Source organism: Pan paniscus, chromosome 12 (assembly GCF_029289425.2).
Source record: "Pan paniscus chromosome 12, NHGRI_mPanPan1-v2.0_pri, whole genome shotgun sequence".
Taxonomy (NCBI): Eukaryota; Metazoa; Chordata; class Mammalia; order Primates; family Hominidae; genus Pan; species Pan paniscus.
The window spans coordinates 53,895,920-53,910,644 of NC_073261.2; the positions used below are offsets into that span (position 1 = coordinate 53,895,920).

Sequence of the window (14,725 nt, forward strand, 5' to 3'; positions counted from 1 at the left end):
GGGGTTTGTCAAGAATAGAATGTCATCATGGTTCAGGTTCCACTGGGGTGTTTTGAGCAGGCTTGGAGGAGAAATGACCTCCACAAGAAATAGGAACGCTTTTACACCGTTGCTGGGAATGTAAATTAGTTCACCCATTGTGGAAGACAGTATGGCAATTCCTGAAGGATCTAGAACCAAGAAACAACATTTGACCCAGCAATCCCATTACTGGGTATATACCCAAAGGAATATAAATCATTCTACTATAAAGACACATGCATTCTACTATAAAGACACATGCACACATATGTTTATTGCAGCACTATTTACAGTAGCAAAGTAACCAACCCAAATGCCCATCAATGATAGACTAGATAAAGAAAATGTGGTACATATATATCATGGAATACTATGCAGCCATAAAAAGGAATGAGATCATGTCTTTTGCAGGGATATGGATGAAGCTGGAAGCCATCATCCTCAGCAAACTAACACACGAACAGAAAACCAAGCACTGCATGTTCTCACTCATAAGTGGGAGTTGAACAATGAGAACACATGGACACAGGGAAGGGAACAACACATACCAGGGCCTGTTGTGGGGTTGGGGATGAGGGGAGGGAATTTTTTTTTTTTTTTTTTGTGACGGAGTCTCGCTCTGTCGCCCAGGCTGGAGTGCAGTGGCGTGATCTCGGCTCACTGCAAGCTCCGCCTCCTGGGTTCACGACATTCTCCTGCCTCAGCCTCCCGAGTAGCTGGGACTACAGGCGCCCTCCACCATGCCCACCTGATTTTGTTTGTTTGTTTGTTTGTATTTTTAGTAGAGACAGGGTTTCACCGTGTTAGCCAGGATGGTCTCGATCTCCTGACCTCGTGATCCGTCCGTCTCGGCCTCCCAAAGTGCTGGGATTACAGGCGTGAGCCACTGCGCCCAGCTGAGGGGACGGATCTTTAAGAGGACGGGTCAATAGGTGCAGCAAACCACCATGACATACATACACCTATGTAACAAACCTGCACGTTCTGCACATGTATACTGGAACTTAATGTAAAATTGAAAAAAAAAAAAAGAAATTACCTCCAAGGTGTGCTATGTACCTTTCTTGTTAGATTTTCTCCGATACAAGGAAGGAGAGACAGAAAAATTTTCCAATTCTTAATGGTTTTTCACTTAAGTGACTTGTGTCATTTACTTGTGAGAGATAGTCGTTTGATTTATAATGTTCTTTTTTGACAATTCTCATAGAACTTTATGTAAGAGATAATCAATATTTGATCTATTATTAGTTTTATGTCCTTGAAATAATGTTTAGGACAGTTTGGATTACTGCAGTGTTATATATTGTAAGAGACTGGGAAGTAGTCGTTAAAAATATCATCAAGGGAGCTCAAACTCTGAGGGAAGTTATCTGAAATTGCTTCATTTTATCTTTCAATTTGAAATTATGCCCAAAGCCTCTGGTTTTACATTAGTAAATGCCCTTGTAAGGATTTTGGTAGCTGTCATTCAGGAGTAGTTATCACTTAGTCCTCGTTAACAGACAATATTCTCTCTGAAAATGACATGGTATCTACTGTAATCCTAGAGTGTCTCAATAGTCTATTCTATGCTCAGCAATGAAACATTTCAAAAAGTGACTGACAGCCAATTGATGTAATTCACAGTGATCTTTTGTGTTGACAGATCTTTAAAAAGTCATGGGAAATTACTAGTGTACCCAGTGAAGCCACCTCCCTTTTTTTTCTTTAACTGCCAATATCATGTAAAACAGGATAATTTTCTCTTTGACTGCCACTGTTTTTTATTTCGATAACATGACATGATTCCTCCTTATTATTAGGATTTCTTTTGATTGGCAGAATGTGTTTCCATAGGTAATACTGATTTTAAAATAGAAATTTTTCAGTTCTCAGATTAACTCTCTTAATTTTCTGACTTCCACATCAAGACAACCTTTCCAGTAGCCACCTTCCCACTCAGGAAGACGAATGATTTAATTCACACAATTTAAATATTTTTAAATGATTTTAGTCCTCCTCTGAAGGAGAAAATGATGAAAGCAAGAGGGTGATGAATTGCTTATTTTGGTGGATATTTTTTCCTAGAGCACTCCAAAGTTAAAAGGTTGTTTGTTTTGGTAATTTTATAGGACGTAGTAGTCTTGTGTTCAAAACTCAAAATTTCTGAGTTAAAACCATGGAATGAATGGAAAGGAGAGCTGATGTATATGAACTTGTCTGATGAGTTATGGGGGAAAATATAGAGATCTAGTCCCAGTGTTGCCCTAACTTTTCATCTAAGAGAATTTATTCGAATTGTATCTCTGTGTTTTTGCCCTTTGTTATTGTGTTTCCAAGTAGTTATTTTCCTAAGATTGTCAGGATGATCCTTAGTGGAGTAGAAGGTACTCTTTTTCTTAGTTGAAACCAGTACTAAAACATTGTCTTTATGAGTTGACATGTATTTTTTGAGAATGAAGTGTGTGCTTTCATCCTGTGCTGGATGATGTAGAAGAAGTGAGAATGTATTTTCTGATTATAGTCCTATTTGTATTTTTGTTTAATATTCTACAGCTTGATATGATTCTTACTGAATTTAAATTCAAACTTTTAAACGTTGTTTTGAAATATCATGGATTGTAAACATGTGTAGTACCACCCTCATCTTTAGTTCCAGTTTCTGCTTTGTGTCATATGCCACCCCCACCCCCCAACCTCTTGGCTCACTGTCTCACTAGACCAAAAGACCTAGATTAATTCATTGCCTTACACACCAAAACTCCCCCCTACCTGCCGCAACCTCACCATCAGACATATTTTTGTGAAAATGCAAAGTAAAGATGTAGAAAAGAAAGACAAAAAAAAAGGTCCATTCTATTTCCTGTTTGTATTTCTTTTAGACTCTAAGGAATATGAACAGTTTTATGGTTTAATAGTTAAGAAATAAGTAATAGATACCACTTTTTTTCCTCTTCTTTTTACAGACAGTAGAATCAGAGCATATTGGGGTCCAGTTGATTGCAGGCCCAGAATCTTATATTTTAGTCTAATGTACACAATCATGCAGCACTTCAGAGCTGCCATATTATGCTTATGCTAAAAGGCACTGGCAGAGTTATTTAGATGAGTCCATAATTGGAAGGTACAGGACGTAGTATTAGTTTCATTTAGGCTGTGTGATCTAAAGAAAATCACTTCATTTTCATTTCTGTTATAATAAAATGGAAGTTATAATTATGTCCCTTTAACTACTTTTCCAAGTTTTTGGGAAAACAGTGTAGGAAAATGAACCATGAAGTTCTTTAGAATCCTTAATTCTATACAGACAATAATAGTTATTCTTCTTTATCTTCCTCTTCTAGTAATTTATAGAAGACAACTTTTTTTTAAACCAGTACTGTCTTTTTAATGATCTGTTCTATGTAAGAAAAGGGAAATAGTGTTGACAACAGAATATTTAATCCTCACAATAACTCTGTGAAGTAGACATTATTATTGACATTTTACAGATAAAGAAATAGGGTTATAAAAGATAAGAAAATTTCCCAAGATCAGTAAGTAATAATAATAAAGTAAGTCATTAATTCCCTGGTTACTTTCACTTTGATGCCCATGTTCTTTCTTCCACAAACTGATGTAGTTTATTAACATATTGTAATCTCTCCTAACATCTCTGTTCATCATGCCTAATTTTGAAACGTCTTGTTGCCATTTTAATGATTCCTGTTCTTTTGGTGATCATTTATTTGTTTAGTTCATTTGGCAATGTTTTAGTTGGAAGGCATCATGCTAAACCGTAGCAATTTCTGTTCTTAGTCTAATCTTTTTTAAACAGAAGAAAACATACCTTTAGAATACAGTGATAAGTGTTCCCATAATACGGGGGAATACAAAATGTTTTGGAATGCTAGGACGTATTAGTCCATTTTCATACTGCTATAAAGAACTGCCCAAGGCTGGGTAATTTATAAAGGAAAGAGGTTTAATTTACTCACAGTTCAGCATGGCTTGGGAGGCCTCAGGAAACTTATAATCATGGTGGAAGGCAAAGGGGAAGCAAAGAACTTCTTCACAGGGCAGCAAGAAGGAGAAGTGTGAGTGAAGGGGGAAGAGCCCCTTATAAAACCATCAAATCTGTGAGAACTCACTCACTATCACGAGAATAGCATGGGGGAAACTGCCCCCATGATTCAATTACCTCCACCTGGTCTCTCCCTCGATACATGGGATTATGGGGATTACAATTCAAGATGAGATTTGGGTGGGGACACAAAGCCTGACCATATCAAAAACTTCCTAGAAGAGGTAACATGAAAGCCCATGCTTTAACATACCCCTTGCCCGAATGTGGATGGCCTTTTCCATTATGCCTTACATTTGTTTTGTACCGGCAGATTCATATTGAGCCATTCATCCTGGGGTGAGTAGTTAAATGACTTTTACATGTGTTTGTTGTTTTCTAGCTTGTCCAGATTATTATCAATACAACACATTTGGAGAAATCCTGTAAGTACTTGGAAGAATTTATCACCAACATCACTAATGTGCTTCCAGAGACAGTTCACACTACCAAGCTCTATGGCACCACAACTTTTAAGGTGAGAGGGCCCTACAGTACTGTGGAACTGCTTCTGGTGTACACAGTCTGGGACGTTCTACCTAACATGGCCTTGTTTCTGTAAGATGGTTTATAACATGCTCTTGAGAATAAGTGTTTATGATATGTTTGGTTTCCCTTCTCTATTTTCTTTGAAAAAATAAATACCAGTGCGAGTTTTTGGGTGTTTAAACAAAACAAAACAAAATGAAACAACTACAACTGTGTCTCTAAACCCTTCCTTATGTTTTGTACATGTAAATCACTATTTCCTAAGTTGAGCCCCGATCACAGTCAACAGTTCTTAAGTATGGTCTAGATAATCATAGTTATGGCTGACATTAACATTAATTAAAATTTTCTACTAAGCTGTCCCCTGCTCTCTGTATCCTGTGACCAATTTTTTTTTTTTTTTTAAATCAAATCTTGCTCTATTGCCGAGGCTGGAGTGCAGTGGTGCAATCTTGGCTCACCGCAACCCCTGTCTCCTGGGTTCAAGTAGTGCTCATGCCTCATCCTCCCAAGTAGTTGGGATTATAGGCGTGTGCCACCATGCCCGGCTAATTTTTAGTATTTTTAGTAGAGACGGGGTTTCGCCATGTTGCCCAGGCTGGTCTCGAATTCCTGGGTTCAAGCGATCCACCCACCTTGGCTTCTCAAAATGCTGGGATTGCAGGCATGAACCACCACACCCGGCCCTGTGATCAATTTTTTAATCTTAGTTTTTAGTGAGGAATTTCTGTCCCTGCTTTTCTAGTTAGCAATTTTATAATTTCATATGTCCACAGCACTAGTTTTGATCCAGAGCTGGATCAAATGGGAAGAAATGACAGTCATGTAGAACAAAAGAAGGATTGATGGTAGATGAGTTTCTGGAGGGTAAATGCTATAGCTTAGAGCAGCTTTAATAAACTCCTTCATATTTATGTGAGCTTTAAATAGGTATTAAGCAGTAAAAGTAATAGGACAACATCTCAAACATTAAAAATATGGATCTAACATATAGGCTACTTATATGGTTTGATTTTTTGTTTATATTGTTATTTGATTGTTTTAGTTTTGAAACATATTCCATGTCACCCTTTTGAGATCCAGAAATTGATATTAATTAAATGTACAGTTGTAGAGTTGGAACCATGATTTATGTCTCCTGTAGTCTGCTTTTTCCCATCATCTTAACCTCTTTCTCTATTTTTGGTACATTCTTTTGACAGTAGGTGCAAGAGAAGAAATCAAATTTGATTCATACTGCTATTATACTTTATGACAGATAAAAATTTTTGGTATGACTTACTATTTTTCTATTGTTTGAAAAAAACACAATGTTGAATCAGAAAGTATTCTTTATGTATCTATGTGATTAGGTCAGCTGCTACGTTAAGTTACACATTCATTAAATTACTATAAATTATTTGTTTCAAAATGATAATAAAATTAGTTAAAATTCATTACACATAATGTTATGTTCATATCATGACTTACTAATTTTTCACAATGTCTAATGATACTAATTTAGATGTTCTTTTAGTGAGGAAAAGAATGACTTAATAAAAAGGCCCTGAGAATGAGTATGAAAATATGACAAAAGCTTTCAGAGCTTCAGAATGACCTCAGGCAGTTTTATAGGAATTATAATTACTCTCAAATACTAGCATTATTATGGAGCTTGGGCATTAGATTTATCAAAAAAATTTCCATATTTGCTCTTCTGTGAAAGCCAAAATTTCTCTAGGAAAGAAAATGTAAAAGAAATAGTTCAGTGTTAAGTAGATAATAGGGAGTTAGGGAATTAGAACGTGAGGTTCATTTGTCTATCAAAAGAAGAATATGTAGTATCCACTGATACTCTTTCTCTCAACCAGTCTCAATTTTTTATGTCAATAGCTTTTCAAATTATGTTCAGAAATTCTCTGAAAGGATGGCTTGTGTATTTTGTTGTTGCTCTAGCATGAAAAAATGCTGAGGGAAAATTAAAGGCAGACAGGAAGCCATAGGGGCTGAACAGCCAGTTAAATACTTAGTGAAGGAGAAGTTCTGGAGACCACTAAAGGTCATGTTGACAGTGCTTATTGGAAACACTGATTGCTTAAAACACACTGAAAATTTATTTTTTACCAGGGCTGTTTCAGACTAGCTAACCCAGAACTCAATATAAACATGGCAATTATAACAGCTACATGTTGTGTATTTTCCTAAGCTACTGTTTCCAGAAAACTTTCCCTTGCAGATGGAAACCTTTATGCTGGAAAAGGGGTAGAAAGAGTCTGAAGGTCTTTAAGGTATTTTCTTGCAGAGTTCCCTCTTATTTCTGCCATGTGTGACATAATCAAGCTGGCGTCCTTAGCTTTCCTGATTCATAAGATTTTCCTCACTCTCTTACAAAAGAGAATGAAAGTGTTTATTAATTTACTCCATAATAAATATTGCTTGTGTATCTACTGTGTAATCATCTGGTAGATTCTTGGGGAGAGACAGAAAAGTACTTTGTCCCTGGACTTAAAGTTTACGATTTACAGAGAAGACACCCACTATACTGGAATAATACATTAGATGTATTCAATCTCTCATTTATTTAACAAGTTTTAATACAGTGTCTACTACTAATTAGGAAAAGTTTCAGGCATGAACAAAAAATTGAGTCTCCTCACTTTACAGAGCTTATATTTTAATGAATTAGTGGATGATAAACAAACAAAAAATCTAATGTAATGGCAAGTAGTGATAAGAACTAGGGAAAAAAAATAAATGACCAAAAAGAAGTGAGAAATTAAATCATTTGGATTTCTGATGGATATGCATTCCTGTCAAAGGGGACAGCACAGTGGTAGGTATGGATGTGTTCAAGAAATAGTAAGGGGGTCAGTCTGGCAATGATGTATCTATCACTAATGGTATGGACGATAAGAGATGAAGTATTCAGGAGTTAAATTATTTCTGGCCTTGTAGGCCATCATAAATACTGTACATTGTATTCTGAAATGAGATGTGATGTCATTAGAAGATTGAGTTGTGGGGGGTAATGATCTGAGTTATCATTTAATGTGATACTGGTTTTTATGTGGAAATAAATATATTGTAATTTAATAAAAGGGGAAGAAGAAAGTCTAATTGGGAGGTAGTTGCAATACTCCAGGCAAGAGATAGTGGTCACTTGGACTAGAGTGGTAGAGGTAGAAGTGGTAAGAAATATTTTTGAAGGTACAGATAGCAGGTCTTAGTACTAGATTGGGTGTGTGTATTAAGAGAAAGACAGGAGTCAAAGATAGTTCCAAAACTTTTGAACAGAACACTGGATGAATACTGTTTACTGAGATGGGGAACACTTAGAGAAAAATGCATTTGGAAAGCAGAAATACGATCAAGACTTCCATTTTTGATACATTAAGCTTGATATGTTTAATTGATAGCTATATGGAGGTATTAAATTGGCAGGACAAAATCATAGCTAGAGATAAAAATTTAGAGTTCACCAGTGTAAAGATGATATTTGATGGCACAGGATGGACTTCCTTCTGGGATTTGAGTATACATAGAGGAAAGATGTGAGGATTGAGCACCAGGGGACTTCAACATTGACAGGCTCAACAGAGGAGAATTCCAAAGAGGATGAGGTTCCACCTTTAGGACCGCCAAAGAAGACTTCCCAGACAAGTACAAGTTGGAATGGATCTTGGAACCAGCAGGATATTTATAGGCAGAGAATGGATATAGAGGGAGTGAAGGATATTTTAACTTCATGTGCAAAGATTAAATGATAAAATAAAGCCAGTATTCAGCATAGAATTAGGATGGCAGTGAGATACCGAAGTAGATAAATACCAACCTGAGAAGCACTTTGTTTTATATTAGTAGATAATTTGGACTTTATTCTAAAGTCTTTGAAAGACTTCAAGTGAGGGATGTTGCATTTAAAAAAATAAACATTCTACTGTGCTTCATTGAAAGGAAGGGAAGAACTAAAAAAAGAAGGAAAAGAAAAGATGAAAGTAAGGAAGGAAAGAGAGGAAAGAAGGAAGAAATAACAACATCAATCACAATTACTCACAGTTCAGAATGAGAGGAATTGAATTCCTAAGACTGTAACTCTGTGCTAATAAATTTGAGGACCTATAGGGAAATAGATATGATGTGATAAGGAAAAGATATGAAAGAGGAAAGCTTCAAGATGACTGACTAGAGGTATTTCATACTCACCTCCTCCACTAAGAAGAACCAACATAATGAGTAGATGATCATATTTCAAATAGACCACCCAAGAGAGAACACTGTAATTCAATAGAAAAGTGACAGTAAATGCCTAAACCAAGGAAGGGGAAGGAAATGAGGCAGTCTACTCAGTAGGATCAGCTGGGAGCTGAGGGAGACTCCTTAATACGAGGAAAGGGTTAGTAGAAACTTTCAGTGGTTTCCATTTCCACTATGGAGTCCTGAAATCCTGGCAATAGGAGAGTCTCTTGACCCTCACTTGCCCTGAAACTAACATAGGAAGATGCTGAGAGATTGTGTGATGGCACTGGTCCAGGGAAGGAGCTCACACCAGGTCACACACATTCCATGAGACCTAAGCAGCTATAGCAAGCAGCCATCTTAGAGCCCTGCCTCCAACAGATAGCGCATTATCCTGGAGACCACTGGTACTGGGGCTGAGGTGCAGGAGAAGCACACTTGCTGCCTCCCAGCTTAGGTGCCAGTGACCAGGGGCCACCCACACCAGGGGCTGAGATGCTATCATGATGCATGCTGCTGCCATTGAGGCTGAGGCATGAGCAATGTGTCAGCTAGGGCAGAGGGGCTGAGGAAAGAGTGCCACTTGGGCTGTGGTGAAAATGGTGTGTGTGTTTTCCACCTGCTGACCTAGGTTGCCCAATACTGAAGGTGGCACTGCCCTCCCCAGTGGCAGGGAACCAGCACAGCTGCTGCCACCTACCATCGGAGCATCTCACTTTTCTAGGGATTGCCTCACCCCTAACTACTGCATCTGGTGCCTATACTCATTATCAGAGGGCTTGAGGACAAGTTTGGCTCAGCTTTGACCTGCCACCCCCCAACCCCTATGCCAGAGCACACCAGAAGCAAGAGGATCACCTAGCCCTGTCCTCCACAGTTGGCACCTGAACACTCCTCCCAGGTGCCTGAGGTTGGGCCTACCCACATGACTGCTACTACCACAGCTGGCACCTACCTGCATGTACCACCTGTGTGCCTGGAGACCAGCCCACTCGGCTGAATGCAACCAACACCAATACCCGTGTGAACCACTTGGGACTAAGAGGATGTTTCTGCCACTGCCATTGTCATCATTCACATCAAGCTGGCTGCCCCAGGGGTTCAAGAACATCCCCACCCACCCCACCTACTGTTGTCACTGCTGGCATCCAAGTAATCTGTCTGGAAACTCAACAATTGGCTCATCTGGACTCAATAACAATGGTGCCAGACCACCCTGGGGCCCAAAGACACACATACTCATCCCACTGCTGCCACCACTGGGGCTCAAAGACCGACCTACCTGGTGTTACAGTCCCCAGCAAAACCACAGCCTCATTTAATAATTGCACCCTGAGCCACTGAAGAAATTATAGATACCACTGGTACTATTTATACCTGAAGGAATCGTACAGAGTTTACACTACTGCACTCAAAATCACAACCAAAGTGTCCTACCCAACTAACAGCATAGATACATCTTCTGGAAAATGTCCTCCCCTACCAGAGCAAATTTAAAAAATTGCAAGAAGTGACTGTTATAGTAGATGTACAGATATGAATATAATGGTACAGAAAATAAGAAAAAGCCAGGACATATGACACCTCCAAAGGAATAATTCTCCAACAACAGGTCCCAAAGAGAAATTAATGAAATCTCAGGAAAAGAAGTTAAATGATTGATTCTAAAGACACTCAGTGAGAAACATGAGAATTCTGCAAAACAATACAAAGAAATCAGAAAAACAATGCATGATATGAATAAGAAATTTGCTAAAGAGATTGATACCAAAAATATAACCAAACATAAATTATGGAACTGAAGAATTTATTAAATGAAATGCAAAATATGTTCAAAATCTTCAACAGTAGACTAGATCAAGCAGAAGAAAGAATTTCAGATCTAGAAGATAATTCTTTATACAAAATAAAAGAAAAAACAACTAAAAAAAGAATGAGCAAAGCCTTTATTATGTACGGGGCATCATAAGAGACCAAATTTACAAATTATAAGGGTTCCAGAAGGCAAAAAGAAATAAAAAAGAGTCGGAAAACTTAATGCAGTAAGAGATGAAAATTTCTCAAGTCCAATGAGTGATTTAGACATTCAGATACAGGATGTGCTGAGATCCCCAAAAGGACACAGTGCAAAAAAAGTATTCTCTCCATGGCACATTATAGTTAAACTATCTAAATGTAAACACAAAGATTTCTATAAACAGCAAGAGAAAAGCATCTAGTTACCTATAAAGGAATCATCATCAGACTAACAGTGGATTTCTCAAAAGAAACCTTACAGGCCAGGAGGTGATGGGATGATATTTTGAAAGAGCTGAAACAAGAAAAAAAAAAAAAACCTGTTGGGCAAACATACTATATCCAGCGAAATTATTCTTCATAAATGAAGGAGAAATACAATCTTTCTCATACAAGCAAAAGCTGAAAGAATTCATCACCACTACACTGGCCTTACAATAAATTCCTCAAGGGAATTCTAAACTTGGAAATAGTGAGTGATATTTGCTATCATGAAAACACACAAAAGTATAAAACTCACTGGTAAAGCAAACAAACAAATGAAGAAGAGAAAGGACTCAAATAGTACTACTGCAGAAAACCACCAAACCGCAGTAACAAACAGTAAGAGAAAAGGAAAGGAACAAAGAATACACAAAATAACCAGAAGATAATTAATATGATAAAGGGAAGACCTCACATATCAATAATAATTTTGGGTGTAAATTGATTTAATTCTTTACTTAAAATATATAGACTGGTTGAATGGATGAAAAAAACATGATCTAGCCATATGCTGCCTACAAGAAACATAATTTACCTTTAAAGATGCATATAAACTGAAAATAAAGGGATAGAAAAAGATATTTCATGCAAATGTTAACAAAAAATGAGCAGGCATAGCTATACTCAGATACAACAATTTAAATAAAAAACAGTAAGAAAAAGACAAATAAGGTCATTATATAATGATAATGGGATCAATCTAGCAAGAGGATGTAACACCAAATCTATATTGGCATCCAACACTGGAGCACCTAGATTCATAAAGCAAATATTGCCATATCTAAATAAAAAGGTGAACTCTGATATAATAAAATTGTGGCACTTTAACACCCCACTGCCAGCACTAAACAGGTCATTGAGACAGATAATCAGAAAGGAAACATTTGTTTTAAACTGGACTTTAGACCGAAAGGACTTAACAGACATTTAGAGAACATCTTATCCAACAATAACAGAATACACATTCTTCTCATCAGCACAAGGAACATTCTCCAAGATAGACCATATATTAAGCCACAAAACAAATCTCAACAAATTTTTGAAATTCAAAATCACATCAAGTATATTCCCAGATCACAATGGTGTAAAACTAGAAATCAATACCAAGAGAAACATTGGAAACTATACAAATACATGGAAATTAAACAACATGCTCCTGAACAACCATTGTTTCAATGAAGAAATTAATATGGAAATAAATGTTTTTTGGAACAAATGAAATGGAAACACAACATATCACAACCTGTGGGACACAACAAAAGCAGTACTAAAAGGGAAGTTCATAGCACTAAGCACCTACATCAAAAAGCAGAAATATTTCAAATAAACAATCTAACAATATACCTCAAGGAACAGGAAAGCAGCAACAAACCAAATCCACAATATCAGAAGGAAATAATGCAGATCATAGTAGAACTGAAAAGAAAAATATGAAAAGATGAATGAAACAAAAAGTCGGTTCCTTGAAAAGGTAAAATTGATAACAACCACTAGCTAGACTAACCAAGAAGAGTACAGTGAAGACTCAAATAAAATTATAAATGAAAACAGAGACATTATAACTGATACCACAGAAACAGAAAAGATCATCAGGGACTATTATGAACAACTATATGCTAACCAGTGGAAAATCCGTAGGAAATGGATGAATACTTGGAAATGTACGACCTACTAAGATTGAATCAGGAAGAAATGGAAAACCTGAACAGACCAATAACAGGCAGTGATTGAAGCAGTAATAAATAGTATCTGAACAAAGAAAAGCCCAGAACCAGGTGGATTCACCACCAAATTCCACCAAACATATAAGAATAACTCATACCAATCCTCCTGAAACTGTTCCAAAAAATTAGGGAGAGAATTCTCCATAACTTATTCTGTAAGCCTAGCATTACCCTGATACCAAAACCAGAAAAAGGAACAACAACAAAAGAAAACTACAGACAAATATTCTTGATGAAAATAGATGCAAAAATTATCAGCAACATACTAGAAAACTGAATTTAATTAAAAGATAATGTATGATGATCAAGTGAGATTTAGACCGAGAGTGCAAGGATGGTTTAGTATATGCAAATAAGTAAATGTGAAACTTCACATCAACAGAATGAAGGGTAAAAACCATATGGTCATCTTAATAGATGCAGAAAAAGCATTTGATAAAATTCAACATCCCTTCACAATTAAAACTCCCAACAAGCCAAATATAGAAGGAACATACCTCAAAATAATAAAGGCCACATATAGCAGACCCACAACTAACACCATCCTGAATGGGAAAAGGTTGACTGCCTTTCCTTTAAGAATGGGCAAAAGCTGGAACCATTCCCCAGGACAAGGATGCTCATTCTCACTACTCCTATTAAACATAGTATTGGAAGTCTGAGCTAGGACAGTCAGAGAAGAGAAAGAAATAAAAGGCATCCAAATTGGAAAACAGGAAGTCAAATTGTCCTTCTTTGCTGATGATACGATCTTTCATTTAGAAAAACTAAAAGGCTCCATCTAGACCTAAAACCATAAAAACCCTAGAAGAAAACCTAGGCAATACCATTCAGGACATAGGCATGGGCAAGGACTTCATGTCTAAAACACCAAAAGCAATGGCAACAAAAGCCAAAATTGACAAATGGGATCTCATTAAACTAAAGAGCTTCTGCACAGCAAAAGAAACTACCATCAGAGTGAACAGGCAACCTACAGAATGGGAGAAAATTTTTTCAACCTACTCATCTGACAAAGGGCTAATATCCAGAATCTACAATGAACTCAAACAAATTTACAAGAAAAAAACAACCCCATCAAAAAGTGGGCGAAGGACATGAACAGACACTTCTCAAAAGAAGACATTTATGCAGCCAAAAGACACATGAAAAAATGCTCATCATCACTGGCCATCAGAGAAATGCAAATCAAAACCACAATGAGATACCATCTCACACCAGTTAGAATGGCGATCATTAAAAAGTCAGGAAACAACAGGTGCTGGAGAGGATGTGGAGAAATAGGAACACTTTTACACTGTTGGTGGGACTGTAAACTAGTTCAACCATTGTGGAAGTCAGTGTGGTGATTCCTCAAGGATCTAGAACTAGAAATACCATTTGACCCAGCCATCCCATTACTGGGTATATACCCAAAGGATTACAAATCATGCTGCTATAAAGACACACGCCCATGTATGTTTATTGCGGCACTATTCACAATAGCAAAGACTTGGAACCAACCCAAATGTCCAACAATGATAGACTGGATCAAGAAAAGTTGGCACATATACACCATGGAATACTATGCAGCCATAAAAAATGATGAGTTCATGTCCTTTATAGGGACATGGATGAAGCTGGAAACCATCATTCTCAGCAAACTATAGCAAGGACAAAAAAACAAACACTGCATGTTCTCACTCCTAGGTGGGAATTGAACAATGAGAACACATGGACACAGGAAGGGGAACATCACACACCGGGGCCTGTTGTGGGGTACGGGGAGGGGGGAGGGATAGCATTAGGAAATATACCTAATGCTAAATGACGAGTTAATAGGTGCAGCACACCAACATGGCACATGTATACATATGTAACAAACCTGCGCGTTGTGCAATGTACCCTAAAACTTAAAGTATTAAAAAGAAAAAAC

The 14,725-nt window shown here is 37.3% G+C and overlaps 1 protein-coding gene across 3 annotated transcripts in view; it reads left to right on the plus strand.

Annotated features, from left to right (window-relative positions):
* Positions 1-14,725, plus strand: part of EXOC6B (exocyst complex component 6B) — a 652,998-nt gene that overhangs the window by 340,860 nt on the left and 297,413 nt on the right. For all 3 annotated transcript variants that reach the window (XR_010109257.1, XM_003808189.4, XM_055107798.2), the window contains one exon: positions 4,446-4,580. Coding sequence is in view for 2 of the 3 variants with exons in the window: in XM_003808189.4 (XP_003808237.1) it covers positions 4,446-4,580 (135 nt within the window). In the remaining variant the exon portion in view is untranslated. The remainder of the gene's footprint in view (positions 1-4,445; positions 4,581-14,725) is intronic.